Here is a 23,865-nt window from a genome sequence, read left to right on the forward strand (position 1 = left end):
ACTATGATGTAATGTGACATCGCCAGCTTTTCCATTTTTAGTACATCGTTGCCGTGTAAACATACCCTTAGTTATTTAAAACAATAATGGTAAAAGTGTTTAAGAAACAAGTCTTCGTACTGTTGAGAGAACCTTTACAAAACACTGAGAGTGCTTGCTGTTGCTTACTGTGACACATTGTGGCTGTAATGTATTTGTGCTCTCATCCTGCATGTTATTAGTTAAAAGTCAGGTTATCTGTATAGGTGAAGATATTGCATGTACTCACACTTTATCTGAGTATGTGGTTGGGGGAGCCTTGCGTGCTGTAAGGAGCACGATGGTGAAGACGGTGATGAGGAAGAGTGCCAGCACAGCTCCCATCACGGCCCCAGCAATGGCCATGGAGGATGTCATCTGCTTCTGAGACATGTCTGAGAGGCGTCCACAACACAGTGAGAAAAAAGAAAAACTAATTACCAAATAAACATGGCCAACGTTGTTGGAGGTAGGCTACATCAAGTTCCACTAAAATTATCATCAGCGTGTTACAATTCAAGACAAAAACACGGCTGATCTTGGCACAGAACTGCTAAATGCCACAAATTATAACAAAAAGCACAAAACAGCAAAGCACAGCCTGTGAAAGCAACTAACAACTGTATGTAACAGACTTAAGCTCAGCATGTGTTGATGTAGATCACCAACAGAACAGCAAGAGACCACAAGACAGCTCTGTTAAATAAGGAATACACATTCGACAATGCCAATCGTGAGGACAGAGTAAGCAATGCAGTCAGAAGTGTTTAGCAAATACATAAAAGTATCATTAAAACTAGATACATTTACTTGAACAGCAAAATGAAGATAGTAACTTGCATAGCCAATTTCCCCAATATATGTTAAATGTCACAGTATTCATAAAAGAGTGGGCAATTCTCAAGTGACACTTTACTATCCCATTAGGCCATAGGAGAGAATTTGTGAATGCAGTAAAGTGACGCAACTGATACTGGTAGGTCACATGACGAATTAAATAAATCCATATTACAATCAATCACATTCATACATACGATAACACTTTAGTTTAGGGTAAATTTGCTTATTAGCATGCATTGATATAACAAGGATATTGGCTGTTTATTAATACTCTATAAAACACATATTAAAGCCTTATTCTGCATGGTCATATTCTACATCCCTAATCCAACCCAATACCTAAACTAAACAGCTACCTTGCTAACTATTATTAGTGAAAATTAGACCTAAATTATCTCTAAAGTGTGACCGAAAATACCCTTTTAAACAGTACTTATTTAAAAGAAATGCATACTCAGAGTAAGTAGGCTTATTTCAGATGCAGCCCTGCATGACTTGAGTTGAGAAAATAAGTATAAGCTTTCCCCCCAACCTTCCTATGGAGATTTTGGTTACACTTTATTTTATTTATACATTTAGGCTACTGTAATAGTAATTTGGCATCTGAAGTACATTTTACTTCTTTTAAAGTCCGCATGAAATCAAAAATGTCCCTACTACTAAGTGCATGTTCCTGGTTTCATGTGATCCATCATCAAATGTTATACCAATGTAAAAAAAAACCTGTAAATTTCAGTGAAAATAATGGAAAAAGGTAATTTGATGCTTTTTTTAAAGCAAGCTTGCATCTTCTCAGCTCCATTCTTAATTGTAATTTATTTTTACTCTCAAATGTGCTAAAAAAGGACCAAAATGGGTTAAAAATAGCAATGCACATACAGAAAGTAAGACAGAAAAAGATTGATTAAATTGGTATTTTAAAGTGCACATCATCTGTCCTGGATTTAATTGTTAATCAAGAGTCAGACTGTATGAAATAATGGTTTGTTGTTACGGAGAGTCAGGTGGATGGGTGGGTTGTGCAGCGGTTGGCAGGGGCAAGCTGTAGTCAGCCATCTCTAAGGCTCAGTAATTAGGACCTCATGCTGCCCTCCTTTAAAGCCTGCTGTTACTGTCTCTCCCACCCCGCAGTGCTCTTATGCTTTGCTGCACTCCTTCCTCCAGCTTTCCCTTCCACTCTCTTTCTCTGTCATTACTACCTCGTTTGTTCGCTTTTACGGTGAGTTTCACACTCTTGCGCAACTTCATTTAGCATGTTCACCAAAATCAACGAGATCACAAGCTTGTTATCCCCACAACGGGACTTCAGCAAAAGGATTACATCCATTAATTAAGATTAATTAAACTCAAAGTTTGCCCCTTTGGATGATCAACAGACTTCTTGGCAAAGAGTGTGGAACAACGACACCATACTACCCAACAAACTCCACAGTTTGAGGATGTTGGGCATGCTGAAAAAGAAGAATCACAATGTCCTTTTTCCCCTTAAACAAATCAATTGACTGTATTATCGAGTGCTTTCCCCTAAGGTTTTATGGCCGAGAACCCAATAATTACCACAGTGGTGTTTCTGTCAGCTCACCTCTGCTCTCACAGAAGAACAGAACAGGATGTTCAGTCACAAGTCATACAATAGTGATTGTTTAAGTGTAGCAAGCGGTAAATATTTGCCCTGCTGAGCACACGTCCGGCTCATGAGGGGGCTGAGAGAAGCTGGCAGTGAAGGAATAAAGACAGTGAGAGCAGGAGGTCAAGGGCGTAAGGTGTCAGGAGATCAGGGAGGGAATATGAGGAGAGGGGATTGTGGCTATAGGGGACTGTAAGCGCCAATGTGAGCTGGGATAGAGAGTCTTATTAAAAAGTTTGGCACTGAATTGGAGGTTTGGCACAGTCGTGATTCTACCAGGCTTGTGACGGATCTTTGCACAGCAAGTCCATACGGCAGCATCAGAAGGCAGTGTAATAAAAATATGACTTCTCCAGCTTGTGAAGAGTTAAAAGTGAAGCGTATAATTTTTGTACCACTAGCATCACAGGGTTGGGTGATATGGCCCAAAATTATCACAATCATTTGATATTTTATACCATTAAAGGGGAAGGAAATGCAATCCGTGTTTGTTAGATCTCAAGAACAAATCTAAATACATGCACTACCTTTTCATTTAAGGCCTCAAAAAAAGTTCTGTTTTCTATTTTGCATTTTATCATTGAATACAAATGAAGCATCAAAAATGAAGTCTAATGAAATAAATGAAAAAAACTTTAACCATTTAATCAATATTTTAAAAAGTATTTTTTATTTTATATCAAATCAGGTGCATGCAGCACAACCGAACTTACTGAATATAAAATAAAACATTGATTAAATATACAGTTCATCATCATTGTATGATATTCCTCAAGATAATAGTAAAAATAATGGTAATAATAATAAATATAGCTGCAAACGGCAATTAACATGGTCCACATGCTTTAAGGCCTTTCATTATGTTTTATTTATGAAGCCTTTAACCACCTAAATGGTTTTTCCACCATAGATGGAAAAGGCATTCATAACCAAAACAGGGAATTTACTAAAGGAAATATGTTTTAAAGCTTTTTAAAACAGTTATTGAGTTCAAGCCAAAAAGTTTGCAAGTAGGTTTTTGAAATAATCTCCAATAATAAAGTTGAATCAAACAGGCCCAGTGAGTTTCAATCAGACTCTGTTAACCTTGTCTGACAGCGGCTTGAACTTCATGTTTTCTGAGAAACGCAAATATCCTCACAGTCAATTACGGCATCTTATTAGACATAGACACCACATGCCAGTTTTCAAGTCAATCAGACTGTTGTGTACTATGTATCATTTTTGTGTTTTTTCAAAAAATCAAAAATACACAAACATTTTGACTCCGAGACGTTCGTTCTGTCCGAGGATTCCATTGATATAAGACACTTTAGATAAGATGGTTTAGGAGTTATGAGCCATTGCATACTTTTGATTGCTGTACAGCTACCAAAAAAAAAAAATAATAATAATAAAAAATACACACAACAAACAGAAGTCATCATAATTATAAAGAACTAGACTTCATGGTAAGGTGTGATCACATTTACCATTGCTCTGTTAAATTTCATGGGCAAAATCCAGTCATTTAGCATCCTATGGATAATAACAATCACATAATAACATATTTTAGCATCCAGTCCAGCATGTCTATATTTATCTCTGAAGGTTTAACTTCATTTGGGATTATATGTGGTTCAGTGTACAGGAACAATGGTCAAGGGTTTGGTGACAGGGCTCGGAGGGGGCAGGAGAGAGGGGATCATTCTACCGTCTGGCGTGTAATAGCACAGATGGGCCCCCCACAGTGAGTCACAAGACCCTCATTTCAGTTCAATTCAGCAAGGGGTTAAAGCTGTCTGTTTGCTGCACAATATTCACCTCACATATTACAAGTAATAAAGCAACAGACAATTTGATTTATTCACCCCCAAATCCATATAAAGAAATTGTAGGATTTCCCTTGTGGAAAAAAAAGACACTTTAAAAGAGTGATTATTACAGATTAAAAATAACAGCCTACTTAAGTGCAAAGTTTTTGAACTTAACTGCATGTTAACTGAAATTAAATGAAAATGTAATAGTTTAAATTCATATTAAATAGAATTAATCACTTTAGGAGTGTTTTTTTACCCAGTAATTAGTTACTAAAATAAGTACATTTGTACATGGGTAACTGGACTGTAAAAGAAAGCGTTACCTTTTCTTTTCTTTATGCAGTTCCATGATCATCTTTGAATTATGGTTAAAGTGTACTGCCGGATGTACTGCTACACTCAGAAAAAAATTAAGGTACAAAAACTGTAAACTGGAGCGGTAACTTTTTCCAAAGGTACACTTTTATTCCTTTTTAGTACTAATATGTAGACTTGAACAAAAGTGTACTTTTTGAAAAGGTTTCACCCCAGTAACAGCTTTTATATCTTTTATATCTAAAATTTAATTAATGTCAAAATATAAAGTAATACTATAAAATGAATGTTAAAATAGTAAAGAGTAGTAAATAGTAAATAAAAGTATTTTAGCATTTTAGTCAACACATCAAAATAACTGTACTTTTAAATCTGACAAAACTTGATTAAAACATAATGATTTAAAATGTTATTTAAAGTAAAAATTTTTATTTGACATTACAAAGTGCACTTTGATAAAAAAAAACGTAAGTGTGGAAACAATCATGAAAGTATACTCTCTTTAAGTACACATAAGTGTCCTTTTATTATTAGTTTTTCTTTTTTTATGATTATTTATTTATTTCAAGGTTTAACATGGTCCACAAGTGCGACCACATATAACTATTATTAGTTTTTTATAAGGGTTATTGGATTATACAAAAGCAAACTGTAAATAGTGTTGCAATTTTTTGTTATTTTTGTGTAGGGCTGCTCCTAATAATCAATTAAACGTTAGTAGACTAGAAGAGGCTTAGTCAACCAAAATGTTATTTTTTGGTTAGTATCAGAAAAAGAAAAAACTCCACAGGAAGTTGGGCAGGAAATCCAAACGTTCGCCTATCATCCATCGACCTCAAATACGACTTACTTGAAACGTAGTAGCAACTTTACATGTCCGTCCACTCTAACATTAACTTAGATAGATTTGCGCTATTAGGTGCACATCCAAGAGTTCAAATGGAGTTTGGAAGCTAAAGCGCATTTACAGCACATTTATAATCATTACTTTTGCCAGGGTTTTGCGGCAAGCTTTATGCCGCTTGAGCGCGAGGCTATTATAATTCCGCCTCCTGTATATAATTAAATTAATATAACCCTGCTATTAACCGACTAATGGCTTAAATGAACGACTACTTGTCGACTTTGTCAGTGTCAATACAACCGCACAATCCCTTTTGAGCTTTTTTTCCCCTTATCCATGACCTAATTTCTCTCTACGACCCTCCACAAACATCTGTTGGTCCCTCTTCAATTGTTTTGTCCTGCTAAAGTGCCCTCTCCATAATTCAGATGCCATTTTGGTGGCTCACTTTAACCCCGCTGGACTTAAGACCTTTCACAGGTGAGCCAAGACTTGAACCGTATCCCTTGAAGGCGCTTCCATTCCTTCTAAAAGATGTTTACCAAGCAGATTTAAGGTTCCTGGAGACTGATGGAGAAATTCCCAGAGGTGATCCCAGAGGATTAAATGAGTTCACACTCGCTTAGAGCTGGTTCAGGGGTGGCAGGCATCTTTAAACCTGATTAAAGGGATCAGGTGTTTCTAGGCTGACTGTTATAGGTCTCAGATTGTCGTATCGGACACGGACAGCCCGTAACTCATTCAACACTCTCGGCGGGTATTTGATAACAGGAGCTGGGTTGGGAAGAAGCCCCACAATGCATTCTGGTAAATGTTACATGGGGAATGCTGGCTGACACCTGATCGCCATATTGGAGTGCAGGTAGGCAGTTTGTCTGTGTTGGACCGGAAAGGGTTTCTGTTGCGACCCATGAGTCTTAATTACTGTGAATTACTGTCTGTGGGGCAATGGAAAGAAACGGAGAAACGTCCTTGAAAAGGGCAAATGTTTATGATGCAGATAACCAAAAGGGCTCGTCTCTCGTCTCTAAAAGAGGCCACTAGACAAGAGAAAGCCCACCGCTTAAGTATTGTCGAGGGGGGTTGTTCTGACAAATGAAGGTCAAGAGTCAGAGGTCATCTCCTGTCTTGGCTGCCATTGTTTAAACTGCCAGATTTTTATGAAGGTACTTTAGTGTGCACAACTGTAGAGAAGAGAAGCTGACTCTGGGTGGTCTCTCAAATCATTAAGTGTTTGACAAAGACCTTAAACGCTATCTGAAGCGCTCACTGCAGAAATAAGACTTGAAGAGTATCTCATATCTGTCAGCATTCCCCCCTTAGCATTTTATTTGTCTTCTTGAGAACCATCTGGAGGCAAATTAATATCACTATATTCGGTTACACACTTGTACACCCTACACTGAAAAAAGTGAACAAGGCATGTCATTACTCTAAAGAAATTTTTATACTTGATGTAACACAAAACAATTAATTTTCTATCTAGCCATCAGTTTAATGTAAAAATTTTCGTTGATTTAAATTAAAAGTTAGTATTGTTAGTGTAAAGTAAATGGATTTCTTTAAATTAAAGTAAAAATATTGGTTTCCGTTGTCACGTGACTTCTGACGTCATCCGTGCCGTGGTCGTGCGTGAGACGTTCAGCTTTCCGCCATCTTGTTAAACCGCATGGAAGAACTCAGCGTGGGAAAACGGGAAGCAAGAAAATTGGTAAGTAATTTTAAACATATGTTTGGGCGTGTTGTAAACATAATATATCAGGGCTTGACATTAACACCCGCCATTCGCGTGTGGGTTTCAGCTGTGGTGTGTAACAAAGTAATGTTACTCCCTCTATCATTTTGGTGGGTTGAGTCTTCTCAAAAGGCATCTCTTATACGATAATCGCGTTGCGCATTAGAACAAACACACGCGATTCTTTTGAGTTTATGAATGCAATTTCTAATAATCAAAAGTTGTTCAGATTAGTCATCGCGTAAGATTAGTTCAGAGCGCGCGCGCGCACGCGCGCTCTCTCTCACTGAAATCTGCACTCAAACCAGAGATGTACGTGCGATGTAATTAGCCTACATCATAGATTCATTAAGTTAATTATACAGTGATTGACAGGTTTTGTTCTATTTCAGCAGCGAATAGTTTCACAGAAATATCACATCAGAACCATTAGTGCATTGGATGGCCAGCTCTGTTTCAACAAGAGGAGGTAAAAGCATTTATTTGTAATGCATTTTTTTTAAATGTGACTAATCCTGAATTTACCATAGTTTTTATAATTGAATTTTGGTATGTAGTATTTTTGAAAATGTCTTGGATGCCCTAATTATAACTTTTGTTGTTTAATGCTTTGTGTGTCTATGTATTTTTTACAACTAATTCTGAAAGTAAAATCACTTTTTTCTGTTTCTCTTTCTTGTAGATTAATGCCGAATTTTTTCTTATCACGACCTTACCTTTGCAATCAAGATTTATGGCCTCTTTGGACAGACAGAGCTCTCAGCTTCTCCAGGTGATCAGGAGCGAAGGTGGACTCCTTCGTGAAAAAACTAAGGATACTATAAAAGTTATGGATCAGATATTGGTTGCATGAGAACAAAATTGCTTGTGGCAATCAATTTAGTAGTGTTTTGGTCTAATAAAAACAATACATTTTGTAGAGTCCGGACATAGACGTCAGAAGAGAGTGCCTGCTGAAGTGCCTGATCATGTACCTTGGTGAAGATGCAAGCTGTCTGATCAAAGAATACCAGGTAATGTAGACAAATTGCTGAAATTTTGTCCAACCATGTTTGCCTTAAAGGGTTCGTTCACCCAAAAATGAAAATTAAGTCATTAATTACTCACCCCCATGCTGTACCAACCCCGTAAGACCTTCGTTCATCTTCGCAACACATGAACATATTTTTGATTAAATTTGAGAGCTGTCTCACTACCACATTGGCTTCCTAAGGGACTGGCTCTTGACGGCCCAGAAAGTCAATGAAGAAAATGTTTAAATATCCCAGGTAACTACCGTGGCTCAACTATAAGTTTATCAAGCGACGAGAATACTTTTTGTGCGAAAAAACAAACAAAAATAACGACTTTATTCGACTATTCCTTTTCTTCCTTGTTGGCCTGAAACGAGACTTTCTTAGATTTCCACGACGCATGCGCGAGAATTGCGATCTCCTTCAACTACTTCATTTCAGTTCTCGCGCAATTTAATTTAGTTTAATTTAATTTAGTAAGTTTGGTAGTGACATATCGCTCAAAAGTAATTGTTATCATTTACACATCGGCCTGTGTGACTTTCTACCACAGAATACAAAAGAATGTATTTTGAAGAAGGAGTAGTTCACTTTAAAAAAAAGTTTTGCTGATAATTTCCTCACCCCCATGTCATCCAAGATGTCCATGTCTTTCTTTCTTCAGTCGAAAAGAAATTAAGGTTTTTGATGAAAACATTCCAGGATTTTTCTCCATATAATGGACTTCAATAAACCCCAAATGGTTCAAGGTCCAAATGAGTTTCAATTTTCTGTTCTGTGATACGCGTTCGTGACGTCACGTAATACACAATTATGTTGAAACGAACGTGCATCACAGAACAGAGCAAGGCGAGCATTTGTGCTTATAAAACTTATTATTTTTTAAATGCCCGATTGTTTTGCTAGATAAGACCCTTATTCATCGTCTGGTGTCGTTTAAAGCCCTTTGAACAGTTTGCACTGAAACTGTCATTTGGACCTTGAACCGTTTGGTTCCCAATGAAGTCCATTATATGGAGAAAATCCTGTAATGTTTTCATCAAAAACCTTAATTTCTTTTCGACTGAAGAAAGAAAGACATGGACATCTTGGATGACATGGGGGTGAGTAAATTATCAGCAAAAGGTTTTTTTTAAGTGGACTAATCCTTTAAGAGCCCCCCATTCACTTGCATTGGTTTTGTGTCCATACAATAACAGTGAATGGGGGCTGTGCTGTTCTGTCACCAACGCTGTTCAAAATTCTGCAGAGTACAGTAATTCATACTGGTTTGAAATGACAAGAGAAATTTAAACGATGACAGAATTTTTATTTTGAATTACTTAGGGATGGGCAACGATTAATCGCGATTAATTGTTAGCAAAATAAAAGTTTGTGTTTACATAATATATGTGTATGTAGTGTGTATAATTAATTTGTATATATAAATACACACACACACACATGCATGTATATATTTAAGAAATATTTGCATGTATATACTTTATATATATTTATACATAATTAATATTATATATAAATATAAATATTTGACATGTTAATAACACATTTTTCTTAAATATATACATGCATGTGTGGGTATTTATATATACAAATTAATTATACACACTACACACACATATATTATGTAAACACAAACTTTTATTTTGCTAACGATTAATCGCGATAAATCGTTGCCCATCCCTTGAATTACTCCTTTAATAGGGGTTGGTTCACCCCAAAATGCATTTTGAACACTGTTGAGTGGATTGATAAATGCCTCTGATTGGCCATTGTGGTACTGCACTCAACAAATATGTCTGTGATTGTCTACAATGGTCAGCAACTGGGAGCCTTTGAAAGTGTTTAAAAGCATTTTCAAAGCTAAAGAGAGTGTAAAAGTACATCGTCACCCAAAAATGAAAATTGTCATCACTTACTCTACTCTTGTAATAAACCCTACAAATTTTATTGAAGATATTTTAATTAAAGTTAACAACAGATGTTTGGGCTCTACATTGACCTTAGTAGTACAGCTAACTAAATTTTGGGGCTGGGGGTTTTTTTCTTCTTCCACAGTCCCTCAATTGCTCTCTGTTTTTGTATGTTTTTAGGATGACCAGAGGGAGGAAGCGGAGAGAGAATTTGAAAAGACCACTATGGCATTTTTTGTGATCCGTGAAAGTGATGCTCTTAGTCGTGTGCTGGACATTTCCATTGCCATTGAAGGTGTGGAAGTACTGAAGGAGTTGCCCACTGTTGCCTGTGCCTGTGCCATGATGTTTGGACTCGTTTATGCACTGAACCTAAAATATCCTGAAGGACTCAAATATACTTTTGAGGCCTTTCAGATAATAATCATGGACCTAGAGAGTAAGCAGATGAGCCGAAGGGTGCAGAACCTCTCTTCAAAGCTGCAGGGGTAAATTTGTTTCCTTTGACCCAGCTACAATTTTCTGCTGAAGTTTGATGTTTACATTGTGTATGAGGATACTGTACACGTAAAAGAAAAAGTTATGACAAAATAAATTGTCAAAAGTTTGATGCTTGAAGTCATTTTTCTTAAATGATAAAATTACACATTCTGAAAGTAAATAAATTTCTTTATAATACATTAATATTTTAAATTGTATTTTTTTGGATATTTGGTTAGATATGTAAAGTACAATAATTAAGTCAATACAACTTAAGAAAACATTAAGACAAAGTATAATTTGATATTTCATTCAACTTAAAAACTTTATTTGATTCAAAGATTAATTTTTACTTTAGCTAAGTAATGGATGGTTAATTCTCTTCAAAGTAAAAAATTTAAGTTGATAGAAAGTAAATCAATTAGATGTAACCAGTTGACGCAATTTTTTTACTTTGATCTAATGAGACACTTTTTTCAGTGTAGTATATCGGTGACATGTGAAATAATAAAGTGCAGTAACACTTTCCAAGGTTCAAGTTCTGATAAATGTGAGAGACTCTAAAAATGGAGCACTGAACATTTAATAACAGCCTACCACTGAGGGAATGACTTCATGACCACTGTGATGTATTAGTGGAAAAATATGTCATAAAAGATGGATATCTGAGAGAGGGAATATCCAATGGAAATATTCCCTCTGGAAGGAAAAAGGAAGAACATGACTTGGTCACAATGACAGATCGCAGTCTTTTAAACGGACCATCTTTTGTGGAAGGAATTTATCTTTATAATTGATATACTTCACACGTGCATTTTCGTTGTCATCCCCCAGTTCTCCTTTTTAACCTTAGTCTTTGGCTCCTCCCTTCCTCCAGTCTCAAGCTCCCCCCTTTTCTCAAAAGCTCTCCCTATTTTTTCCTTTTTTCTCTGCGAGTGAGACGGGAGACACAGGTATCCCTCAAGAGAGCAAGCTCTCTGTCATGAGCCTGGGAAGAGTCTGTTGCCATGGGGACGGTGTCAATGGCCTGCAAGGGGGCTGTGGCAAACAAAACCATTCTACCGGTCTAATTTAACCAATCAGAAGCACTCATGGATCAGGGAGGGGGAGGTAATACTGCCTCTTAGTGAATCTATTCAAACAGTGCAGTGAGAGACGGTGACCTCCCCACCCGTGATAAGGTGACTGCGTGAATGAAATTGTTACTTTCAGTGGGTTACCTCACTTTCCAAGGAATTACACATTAAGCTGGACTTAAAATACCTGAGGGAATAAGTCCCTATTCTATATTCTCTACTGTATAAAGAGCATGTTTGTGCCATTTCCTATAACTGACGTAAACAATATATGGCATTGTTCAGAAGAAAGGCTCTATTGCTTCCTTTACTGTTGTGGTTCTGGTGGCCTGTTTTAAACTTGAGGAAAAGCACCAACTTTGTTTAAATCACCGTTCAAAAGTTTGGGGTCAGTAAAACTTAAATATCGTGAACATTTACAATTGACAACTGTTCTCTATCCTAATATATTTTAAAATGTAATGTATTCAAGTGATGGTAACTCTTTACTCCAGTTTTAAGTGTCATATGATCTTTCAGAAATCATTCACTGTAGATTTTGCAGATTTATTATTATCATCATAAATTTAGCAATTACACATTTAGCAAACAGTTGACTCAAATGTACAATAGCCAAAAGGCCCAGTCTGGTTAATGTAATATATTTAAATTAAAGGGTTAGTTCACCCAAAAATGAAAATTCTGTCAGTATCTACTCACCCTCATGTTGTTCCAACCCCGTAAGACCTTCGTTCATCTTCGGAACACAAATTAAGACATTTTTGACGAAATCAGAGAGCTGGATCACTCCTGCATACTAGTCCATAGGATTCTTGAGGGATTGAAACTTGCCGGCCTCAAAAAGTTATTAAAGACATCGTTAAAAAAGTCCAAGTGACTACAGTGGCTCAAGCTTAACTTTGTCAAGTGACGAGAACACTGTTTGTGTTCTGTTCCTCTCAATTCCGATTTCGTATTAACTCCTACGGTGGCCAATGTAGTCGAAGATTAACATGGCTTCCAGTTCGACCTCGTCCATGAGTGTTAACCGAAGCGTAAACGCGAAAGGCGAAGCTTTAATTAACGGGTATGTCCCTCTTTGGCTAATGTACTTTCAAGATGGAGGGTCAACATGGCGACCGACATTAGAACACCTTACCCGTATGTATTTTCAATGGCATATTATACACTCACAAGAATACTTTATCACTTGAACGAATTAAATATACATTAATGAGCATATATATTTTTGAAAGAACTAAGTGTTTTTAGCTAAGAATAAACTAAAAGAGTTACACATTGTAGCTTTAAGATTGAGCAACTGTAGTTACTCAGACTATTTTAACGATGTCTTTAATAACTTTGAGGCTAGCAAGTTTCAATTCCTCAAGAATCCTATGGACTAGTATGCAGGAGTGATCCAGCTCTCAGATTTCATCAAAACTATCTTAATTCGTATTCCGAAGATAAACGAAGGTCTTACGGGGTTGGGACAACATGAGGGTGAGTAAATTCTGATAGAATTTTCATTTTTGGGTGAACTAACCCTTTAATTACACGAACAAAACAGTCAAAGTTTTGCACAATGTGAAAGTGTCATATGGGTTTCCACCGAATATAATGGATATTTAATTGTATATTTTGATTGACACCATCTTTTAAACTTGGATATTAGCTTTTAGCCATTTCGAGATAAATGTTATAAACTAAGGGTTATTTGTACACACCAAAAACAACAGGTAATTACTTTGACGCTACACATCCGTTTGCCCCAGATTTGGGGAGCAAGGTGGTCTAACACATGAAAATATACGAGAACCACTGCTTTACTGAACTAATTTTAGCCCTGATCACCATGAGTCTTGGATTGGAGGCACGTTTCATGAGCTGACTTCGGACATTGATTCATCGTGGAACTTCTGACAACTAATTACTAGCTTGTCTCACCACCAGCTGATTGGACAGGATGATAGACTCACCAACGGCTATGAAACAAAAACCACTCAAACACCATTTAGTCCCACAGCTGTGCTTGATCTTCCCTTAGTCAACCAGCTCCCCCATCTCCTCACACAGATCGACAGAACAGCAGTGCAAACACAAGAATCAACAAGTTCATAATCCCTCCACTTTAAGGCTATCCTAGGTAAGTCTGAGAGGAAGTTCAGCCCCCATCCACAGGAAGCTTTTAGCCACAGGCTTTCCCACAAAATATGCATGAGGCTCAGAGCTTGAGGGGATATTCAGAGATGAAGTAGGCTAACCACAGCAAAGGAAAAGAGGGCGTGAGGAATACATCCCTGGAGGCCTCCAGGAGAGTAGAAGAGACCCCCACAGGGAACACTTCTGCAGCTGAAGCAACCAGTCACACCCAAGACCTCAACATTCACCCCTCCAACCAACACGAAACAGATCTGAGGCCAAGTTATAAAACAAAGAAACATGTCACAGAAAAAAGGTGCTTTATTTCAAAAACAAATGTATCCCAAAAATGTATTTTTTACAAAACAATGCTCAGTATCATCTATACATTTCTTCTCAGCTATTTTTCTTTGAATAATTTTTTGTATTTTTCTTTTTTTTTTTTTCTTTTTACAGTAGATCTTTGTAAAACAAAACAAAAAAAAGTGAAAAAGACGTTCTGGAGAAGTGTACGTGTTATCCTCTCATCACAATCTGTGTAACGGTGGGTTTTCTAGTGCGTTCCACCGTTGAATCTCAGGCGTCCTAGAGGAACGATAAAGTCAAACAAACTAACAAACAAAACAAGGTTCACCGAACTGCCAGCATATATACATAACAACCTTGTTTACATTGAATTCTTCATCTTTGCATTGTCCAAACCTGTACACATACATATTTTGTTTTACTTAACTCTTTGATGTGCACTGTAACTCAAGTGTCACATGTCATTTAATGCGAGCACAACAATTAGTTAGAAAATCTGCAAAAAGCAAATGGCACAGAAAACAAATGACAGTACAAAATAATGATCCCAGGGCCCATCCTGACCATTATATATGCCTCAAAAACTACTTCTGAGAATGATACTCACTCGTTTGTAAGGTTATAATGCTTACAGGGCACGTCTTCAGTTTAAGGCACTGCAATTTCATCTCAAAACCCAACCATATGCATCTGCTAGCTTATTAAGATCCAGCCAACACTAAAAATGAACGACCAATAACACGAGTGTTAGGCTATCGTCTTCTGCGTTAAATTATGTGCGTAAATGTGTGAGATTTGAGGCCAGAAATCTTAACACTATTGCACAGACAATGAGGAAAATTCATCAAAACACTGTCAGTTAACACTAGCTGATTGGATTTATATATTACAGACAGACACAGAAAACACACAGAAACACAAGAGACAGGCACACGACTTGATTTGTGACGTAACGCAAGCCGCTGAATGAAGTCGGACGTCGTTAACACTGGGCAGTGATGGTCTGACGAAGACGAGCCAGACGGCTACATTAACACGGGACGAGCTTTCGTGTTGAACAATGGCAGTAGTTTTCGATGTTCGAGACATTGTCCAACAATCTCATTTGCAGACAGACTCGCACAGCGGCAAACATTTCTGATGGCACAAACAAAAGAAATCCAGAGCTAACAGTGACACAGTGGTATGCAAATAGAAGCTGAATTGATACAATAACAGCACCCCATTTCGGCAATCATCCTGTCTGGCTTTCTCCCATTGGACTTTATCAAATCCAGCACAGTCCTCCCTGTCTAGCACCTCCCCAAAGCACTCCAACTCTGAATGCCAGAAGAGAGGAAATAAATGTTGCCATGGAAACCGCCAGGCTGTTGACAGGAGCTAATTTCTGCCTCCATCAGAGTGACAGCATTAAAAGTTGACGTGATTCATCGAAACGCATCGCTTGCATCAGGGCTGAACTGAAACACTTATCGACAGGTTATCTGAATACAAATTGCATTTGTTCGAATGCCTTTCTTTTTTTTGTAGAGACTTTCTTTTAAATAAATCACACAGTACAACTTCCTGTGCAAAGGAAAGGAGATTGGCTATTGATTTGGCAAGAAAACCCAAATTAAATCACCCCTGAAACATCTCGACAACGTCTTTTTGCCTGACCTTAACAAATGAAGACAACAATTATAGCCTCTTTTGGTCCCAAAACATCCTTTAAACCAGCTAGCTATGAAGAGCTAACTAATGATTAGGCTAATGTACAAAAACAAATAGGTATGTGTAAACTACTAGAAAAGGTGCATTTCCTACTAATTTTCTTTACATAACTCTGTTCATCCTTGTATCATTTTGCAGTCTGAAGCATTTCAAGTGTCTATGCAGTCTCTTCCTGCTCATCCATCTCAGACATACCACTCCCTCCGCGAGATCATCGAGCCATCGGTGTGCGACACGTAGTCATTGTCGTAGCAGTCCTCTGGCATGTAGGGGGAGCCGTTGCTCATGACTTGCGGAGCGGCGTACCTGCGGGGCTCTGGCTGCAACGAGCTCCTCTGGATGTGATGGGCTGGGCTTAAGGTCTGCGGATGGTGGCGGTTGTTGGGGTAGACGTGCTCATGGTTGTGATGGTTATGGTGGTTGAGTTGACCGCCGGCTTCCCTCAAGGCTCTACTGCGACCATTGGGTGATCGCTCTCGGTCAAAATCACCCCACTCTTCTCGATCCTTATCCGGGTAGATGGAGCCGTTATCCTGGTTGGATTTGAGCTTGGTGTCAGGGCTTTCCTTGCTGTAGACTTGCTGCAACTCATGGGGCTGGGGAGCCTTCTGCATGTCCGAGGGGCCGTGATACTGCTTTGTGTAGTAGTCGCCGCGGAAAGTCCGCCGCTGACGCTGGTAATAAACTCCACCCAGAATGAGCAGCAACAGCAGGAAGAGGGCTCCGCCCACTGCCCCACCCACAATTGAGCCTAGGCTTCCCTCCGGCAGCGGCGCCAGGGTTGGAGAGGTGATGAGGGCTCGCTGTTTATTGCCAGGTGTGGTGGCAGAGATGTCGGCGGTTAGGAGGCGCACAGGGGTGGTGGGGGGCATGGTGGTGGTTGAGGGAGGATCTAATGGAGGGAAGGAAGGAGAGGCAAGAGGGCAGGGGGCAGGAGGAAGGGATGGACAGACAAAGAAAAGTAGATAATGTCAATGCCAACTACATCCGCATATCATTAACAGTCATATGAATCTGTAACATCTTCTAGCGTAACATCTAGAATGACCAACAGTTGCCATGGACGTGACAGTTTCAGGTTTTGGATCAGATCTTTTATTGACAGGAAGTGATTGCAAACCTTCCGACAGCTTCAAAACCTAAAACTGTTGTCCAGAGCAAAGACTAGAAAAAAAAACAAAAAACGTGAAAGTGAAAGAAGAGTTGAGATCTTCATGATATGAGGAGCTACATACTAGCATCTCCAGCTAACAACGAAGTACAGTCGTCTGCAACAATGAAACCTAACGAGCAACATTTGTGTTAGCTGAGAGAGGGAGTATGGATGACCACATAGCTGAGTGATTAGAAAAAACAACAAAATGGAAGGAAGGGGTCAGTGAAAGGGTACGAGCTACTGGGGGAGGGGAGGGAACAGACGTCGAGAATACCCTGCTCACATGACATGACTGGTGCAAGGATAGGAGCCTGAGCTAACGCCATTATCATGCATTGATCGCTTGATTGTGTTAGGGAGCAGCGTGTTGCGTTTCATTCTGGAGCATGCATCTGTACAACGCAAGCAGCGTTCTCTGAGGCTGGGAGCTGAAAGTCAAACTATTCCATTATGGAGTGTCCTGTTCCCGGCACAATGAGAACTATTTGGCTGGCTGTGAAGTGTGTGAATGCATTGATTGCAGACGTGCGAGTCGCAGGAGTCAGGGCTGCAAGCTCTTCAGGGTTACGTGGTTCAAATGCTCCAGCTAAAGTGGGGAATAATTTGCTCATCCTCACTGGAATAAATAATAAACGTTGCATACATAAAGCATTCCTGGACTGTATTGTTCCCGCAAGGTCAAATGTAATTTGGATGCATCTGTGGGTCTGGTGAGAGAATGTATATGTACCGTATGTAGGAAAGAGCAGCTATAGGGTTCAGAAAAAAACTAAAATGTGCCTTTTATTCTTTTGGAAACAAAAAAAGTGACTTTTTTTGGACTCCCACAGTATTCCCAGCGCAAACATTTAACCACAGGGATAGTTCACCTAAAAAAAAATCGAAGTAGTTACCAAGGCCTCCCCTAACATGGTACAGGGCCCAGTACAAGTTGTACTGGTGCAAACCACCATGGCTGTCATTATTTACTCACCCCTGTACCAAGCCTGTATGTAATTATTTCTTTGAGTGCAATACAAAGACAATTTCTGAAGAAAATTTACAGCTATTTTCCACGATTTTTCAATGAACTAGGTCTGAATGATTAAAGAATCTGAATGGTTTGTTCATTAACCAGGACTTCAACGCATTGACTCAAAGATTCCGTAGCTCTAAAATAAACTGTATTTGAAATATATATAAATATAATGATTAACATCTTGGACAGTTCCTCAAATTCTAATTCAGAATGCTTCAGAAGACTATGATTATAGTGCATTTTTGGAGATTAACACCATGAACCACAGTTGTATGAAAAAATAAAATAAATAAAGAAATGGCACGAACATTCTTCAAACAATATTTGATTCACAGAAGAAATAGTCATACAAGTTTGCAACAACATGACGATGAGTAAATATTGACAGAATTTTAATTTTTGTGTGAACTATCCCCTTAAACCGCAAGCCATGGATAATGTCAATTTATTTTAATTTATTCAATTTCACCAAGCGAGTCATTTGTTTCAATCAATAAACACTAGAGCTTCTCGCCTCAGCACGTCAATGTCCAGAAAGGAAGAGAACAGGACATAAAGAGAGGGCAAGTCACAGAAAGGTCAGAAATCCCTCCCCCTTTCATGCTTCTCTTCTCTGTGCCTCTATAAAATCCAGATTTATCACAAATTATGTACAGTGTTAACCCATGCCTGTCCGTACACTACATATTCAAACCGAAATTTGAAACCGAAAATTGGTCCATCTGGAGGGAGTGTGTAGGTGTGTATCTGGGGGGTGACTGGTGACCACACAGGTAGTGGCAGGGTGTTTTACATGCAGGACAGGTTCTGCCCACCCATACTCATGCACAAAGATCAGTGACTAACAGCAGACACCCACAGTCACTCAGTCAATAAGCAAACAGTAGCAGTAGACATTCTATTAGAAACATCACGACTCAAACAACTGACGCAAAGGGACTCTTAAAAAAGATATAGGCAGACAATGTTGACATTTAACAGCCACACGCAAACAACAAACAGAAACACATAGCTTCATGCATGCATATGCTGAATCTTTCTCAAGGGGAGAGCATTAAAAAAAATTTTGAAAAAAGAAGGAAAGAAAATGCATAATTAATGGTGGTTGAAAAGAGCTGGTGAATGTTTCATGAATCTAGGACATCTCTCAGTCAAGGTTGCTTCCGCTCTATTCTCCACTTGTATAACTGCGTGACAGTCTCAGAGATATAAGTGTGCACGAGGGAGGGAGAAAGAGAGGGGGGGGGGGGATCAATGTGTGTCTCTATCACAGAAACTAATTAAACAGCAGGATTCAAATGTTTAATGTTTACACAAAAATGATAGGAGATAAACACTATGGAGTTTGACAGCGAATACCTGTTTCAGAGGCCAATTTGATAATGACTCAAGAAACCCAATAAAAAATAAATAAATAAATAAAACTTTTCGCCAAAGCTGAACTTAATGGAGGGCCAATGCCCTTGAGGCAAAGGCCACACGCTAATGATTGGGAGCTTATGTGCCTAAAAAAATGGATCCGTTTAACTGAAGTGATGTGAGATAGGTGGGTTCCAGAGAAGGAAACATTAAGAAACATCTTCCTTGAAATGAGTAAATGAAAGAATTAATGCAAGAAGTAAATTTTTGTTTTGGATTTAAGCCAACATTTCAATAAATTTGACTGGTTAAGTTGTGTTGCTTATTAATTGTTTCTCCAGCTTCACATGGGAAAAATAATTATTAAGTCTCTCACTCACCCTGAATGCGTACTCTAATGTCTCGACTGCGTAGTCCGATATCGTTTGCCACCTCACACCTGTAAACGCCAGAGTCGTTCTTCTGCAGGGGCCTCATAAAAACCAAAGAGTTATTCAGCACCTCTGCTCCATCTGGCATCTCTCCATCCAACCTACAACATACAAAACATGTCAAATTGCTTCCAAATAGCGAGATCTTTCACCTGTCCAGACACTGTGGAAAATGTTAGTAGCATTAGTAATTTACAGTCAGTCAAAAGTTAGACTTAAAATTGTAGTTGATTTTTTGTGAAATGGATGAGTTGGACGAGATAAGGAAACAACTGCAAATTATAGGCATTATAATAAACTATAAAAAGCAAATTATAGGCCCTAAAACTGCATTAAAGGGCTTACAGACAACAACGGTTTGACCAAAAAATGTCAAAATTGAAAATGCTGTGAAAAACAAAGACACCTACATCTTGGATGCCCTTGAGGTAAGCTAAAACATATCAAAAATTAATTTCAAAGTGAACTATCCCTTTAAGCGCACGATTGACTGATATTTAAATATTTAAAATGCGCAAACGATACTGAAAAACATTGATATATTAGTGGCAGAGAACTGATTTACTTTGAATGAGTACAATGTTTGGGCAGTCACACTTGAAACTGGTTCATTTGCATTGAAACCTGAGAGTTTGAAAGTAACTATTGGTGTTTTGAATCATAGAGATTATCTGCTGATTGAGAGGAGTCCAGGAAACCGACATTAGCACTCTTGAACCCATACCAGACATGCTGTGCTGTGGCTATTGTGAGTGTAGTGGTTACACACCTGATCCATCTTAAGTGCTGGGCAGGCGGGTTGGCCTTGGCTCGACACTTTAGTTGCACATTCTCCCTGCCCACATACCAGTCGCCGTCATAGCCCAGCACCAGGATGTCTGGAGCAACTGCGCGCACACACACATACACACAAAATGCACAATGGGTTCATTCAGAGTAGTGTAAGAAAGGTAAGGTAAGGCTGTCCTTGTTAAAGACCCTATGAAATGACATAACGAGTGCAGTTTTCAGCTCCCCTGTTGACGTGTCTCCTATTAGAATAGGAAGATTTGGCAGTGCATATCAAAGGTCCCTGTTTTTTTAAATACCCAATAGGTTTTAGTTACATCACAGCCATAAATCATGATTTTGCTATCTTCTACAGTAGGTTATGTATTAGGGGGAGGGCATTCTCATACTAGAGAGCATTTGATTGGATTAAAATGTAACAAATGTATGACGGCCGGAAAGACAGACAGATAAGTAGTAATTTATGACACAACAACTATATTAATGCTAATTGATCATAAAGAAACAATTCACCATTAGGACTCTATGTCTGCCCAGAAAAGTACAAGACCACTTACAAAGACTATGGACACTGTATTGATTTGTGCCTTTAGAAAAGCTCTTTAAGTGAGCGTGCTGAATTAAAATGTCACGTAGACCAAATGAGATGAAAAAGACTGATGGAAAATGAATGAAAGAAGCTTTCGTGAGTATAGCCTCGTCCCATGACTGATGTGACCTCTCCCTTCCCATCCTCGCTACATCGGCTGCTTCCTGTACCTGCCCCTCACCACAACATCTATATTTCATTTAATATATGCACTCGCCACCACCGCCTTCCTCACTGCTCAATGGTGCTTAGAAGTCTGTGCAGAAATCGTTAAATGACGCTGACAAATCTTTCGTCTGAAGCATCAATACCCTTATTCACAAGAACCTAGTGACCTAGTGAAAGAGCTTTTAGCTCCATCACGCACAAGACAGCATCAAGACATCATGTCATATGGATAGTTACCGCACTGGGGTGATTTGGAAAACAGATGTAGGCTCTAGACATAAATCTGACTGCTTTGACTTGGTACAGAAGAAAAAACACACAAGTTACTGTGAAATCTTCATGGAGAAGCTACTTTGGGTTTGTAGTTCTACATCAAGCAAACAAAAACAGGCTTGCGTGCACACAGGAGCAAGTACATTTGGTGAGTAGATAAGTTTAGCAGCCAATTGGGTGATAACTTTATTAAAGGGTTAGTTCACCCAAAAATGAAAATTCTGTCAGTATTTACTCACCCTCATGTTGTTCCAAAACTCTATGTGTTTATTTGTTCTGCTGAACACAAAGGAAGATAGTTTTAATCAAACATATCTCATTCCCCATTGACTACCATAGTAGGAAAAAATACATACTATGGTAGTCAATGGGGAATGAGATCTGTTTGCTTAAAACATTCTTCCAAATATCTTCCTTTGTGTTCAGCAGAACAAATAAACACATAGAGGTTTGGAACAACATGAGGGTGAGTAAATACTGACAGATTTTTTATTTTTGGGTGAACTAACCCTTTAAGACTACATGGTTTCTTAGGGTTTTTTTTTTTTTTTTTTTTTGATGCAAGTGATGTGAGCAAATGAAAATAGAAACAAGAAACAAAGCTGCAAGTAAGGAATACTTTATGTCTGGTAAATTTGCTCAATTCAAACCTTTAAAAGAAAAAATATGTGATACTCACACTGTACATTGACAATATAGGGTATCCTGAAATCGCTCTGCAGAGCGGGATGTTTCACCACACATGTTAGCGTGTGTCCTTGGGAGTGACGGGAGGGCTGCCAGGTGTAGTGCACCTGGGTTGTAGTGGTGCCGTTGGCATCGTCCTGCATGTGGGCCTCAGACGTGCCGTACAGATTAGTTTCCCAGGAGACCTCAGCAGGGGGTCGAGCCCTCTCAGCGATGCATGTGGCCACCGTAGTTTCATTGCCACCGTCGATCAGAGCGGACGATCCGGCCGAGACATACACCTTCGGCTCCACTAAGACAGACAGAGACATATGAGTTACATGGACCACACTGCTTGCGTTTAATTCTGCACTTTAATGTGAGGAGACATGATCACACGATTACTCGAACGACGTATCTAGATAATGAACCGAGCTAAAGGAAATCCAGTACAAAGCTAAATAAAACCTAATTCTTTCAGCATTAATAATTACTCTGGTTCCACAGCCAATATATTCATAAACTGATAAGCATGATTGAGAGAATAATTCGATTTTCTTTAAGAAATAAAAGACTTATCTGACTGAAATAAAAAAAAAAACCCTTATGGTAACTACCGGCTGAGGGCGGCCTCGGTTTCTCATCAGAGAGCACTAAGTGCTTTTCCAGAGAAGATGAAATTATTGGTTTTAATGGCTTATCCAGTTTACATGGCAGAAGGGGCGGGGCTTGGGCGTGTGCGAGCCATTATGAATCCAGCAGTGTTCAGGGCTGGGAAACTGAGCTTTGCGGAGGCTGACAGAAACTTAACGTGTGGGGCGCTCTCCCCTTCCGTTCCTCCGCTCAGTGTCATCAAAAGGTGGGAGATGAATGGGAACATTTTCCAGGCCTCTGTGACAAGGGAGGCCCACTAAGTCAAGAAGGGCTGTGATAATACAAATCATATTGAGGTACAAAAATCTTGCCGACCCTAAACTTTTAAATGGTATTGTAAGTTTCTTATGATTACCAAAGGTGCATTTATCAAAACTACAGAATGCTGTGAAGAAAAAACACTTCTTAATACTTAAAATAACTGTTTTCTATTTTAATATATCTTAAAATTAATTGTATTCCTATGACAAAGCTGATGCAATTTTTTTTATTATCATTAATGTTAGAACCATTGTTTCTATTTTTTTTTTTTTTTTTTTTTTTTGTGGAAACAGTGATGCATGTTTTTCAGGATTCTTGGAATAGAAAGTTCAAAAGAACAGGATTTATTTGAAATGATTTGGTAACACTTTACTTGAAGGGGTGTGCATAAGACCGACATGACACCTAGCCCATAAAGTGGTTTCTAAAGTTTGATCATTAATCTGCCAAGTCATGTTTATGACACATTTATGACAGGTTGTGTTGTCTTAGTAATGTCAAGTTGTCATGGAAGACACTCATAGGTTATGATGTATTGGTTTATGTCAATGTATCATAAAGGCATCTCAAACAATGTCATATTTGCATTAATTGAGCGAATGACAATGAGAGTTGTCATAAACATGCACAAGCATTTCCTGTCATGATTATGAAGGTGTCATGTCAGTCTTATGCACACCTCTACAAGTAAAGTGTTACCA

General features: G+C 38.6%; 2 protein-coding genes across 4 annotated transcripts in view; one reads left to right on the forward strand and one right to left on the reverse strand.

The window, feature by feature from the left end:
* The first annotated feature begins 6,990 nt into the window (after window positions 1-6,990).
* LOC148970812 (uncharacterized) lies at window positions 6,991-10,711 on the forward strand. 3 transcript variants are annotated; one of them, XM_089123778.1, is made up of 5 exons: window positions 6,991-7,154; window positions 7,571-7,647; window positions 7,861-8,004; window positions 8,099-8,191; window positions 10,285-10,711. In XM_089123778.1, the coding sequence occupies exons 3-5, from the start codon at window positions 7,912-7,914 to the stop codon at window positions 10,594-10,596; spliced, it is 498 nt and encodes a 165-aa protein (XP_088979904.1). In that variant the 5' UTR covers window positions 6,991-7,154; window positions 7,571-7,647; window positions 7,861-7,911; the 3' UTR covers window positions 10,597-10,711. The 3 variants fall into 3 exon arrangements, with proteins under 3 accessions (XP_088979904.1, XP_088979905.1, XP_088979906.1); XM_089123779.1 differs by having other exon boundaries at window positions 7,000-7,154; window positions 7,861-7,950; XM_089123780.1 differs by lacking the exons at window positions 6,991-7,154; window positions 7,571-7,647 and having other exon boundaries at window positions 7,864-8,003; window positions 8,097-8,191.
* A 3,373-nt stretch (window positions 10,712-14,084) lies between these two features.
* The window catches only part of nectin3b (nectin cell adhesion molecule 3b), a 50,145-nt gene continuing 40,364 nt past the window's right edge, over window positions 14,085-23,865 (reverse strand). Inside the window, exons 3-6 of the mRNA XM_039688164.2 lie at window positions 22,263-22,562; window positions 20,534-20,651; window positions 19,714-19,865; window positions 14,085-16,692 (exon numbers count right to left, since the gene is read on the reverse strand). Of these exons, the coding sequence (XP_039544098.2) occupies window positions 15,986-16,692; window positions 19,714-19,865; window positions 20,534-20,651; window positions 22,263-22,562 (1,277 nt within the window). The 3' untranslated portion in view covers window positions 14,085-15,985. The remainder of the gene's footprint in view (window positions 16,693-19,713; window positions 19,866-20,533; window positions 20,652-22,262; window positions 22,563-23,865) is intronic.

This window comes from Pimephales promelas, chromosome 19 (assembly GCF_988280905.1).
Source record: "Pimephales promelas chromosome 19, fPimPro1.hap1.1, whole genome shotgun sequence".
Taxonomy (NCBI): Eukaryota; Metazoa; Chordata; class Actinopteri; order Cypriniformes; family Leuciscidae; genus Pimephales; species Pimephales promelas.

What these genes read in the sequence shown, in the direction of transcription:
- LOC148970812 (XM_089123778.1), top strand. Translation starts at nt 7,912, where the DNA reads ATGGCCTCTTTGGACAGACAGAGCTCTCAGCTTCTCCAGGTGATCAGG. An exon ending in AAACTAAGGATACTATAAAA is followed by an intron (nt 8,005 to 8,098) that starts GTTATGGATCAG and finishes TACATTTTGTAG; the next exon opens with AGTCCGGACATAGACGTCAG. An exon ending in GTCTGATCAAAGAATACCAG is followed by an intron (nt 8,192 to 10,284) that starts GTAATGTAGACA and finishes GTATGTTTTTAG; the next exon opens with GATGACCAGAGGGAGGAAGC.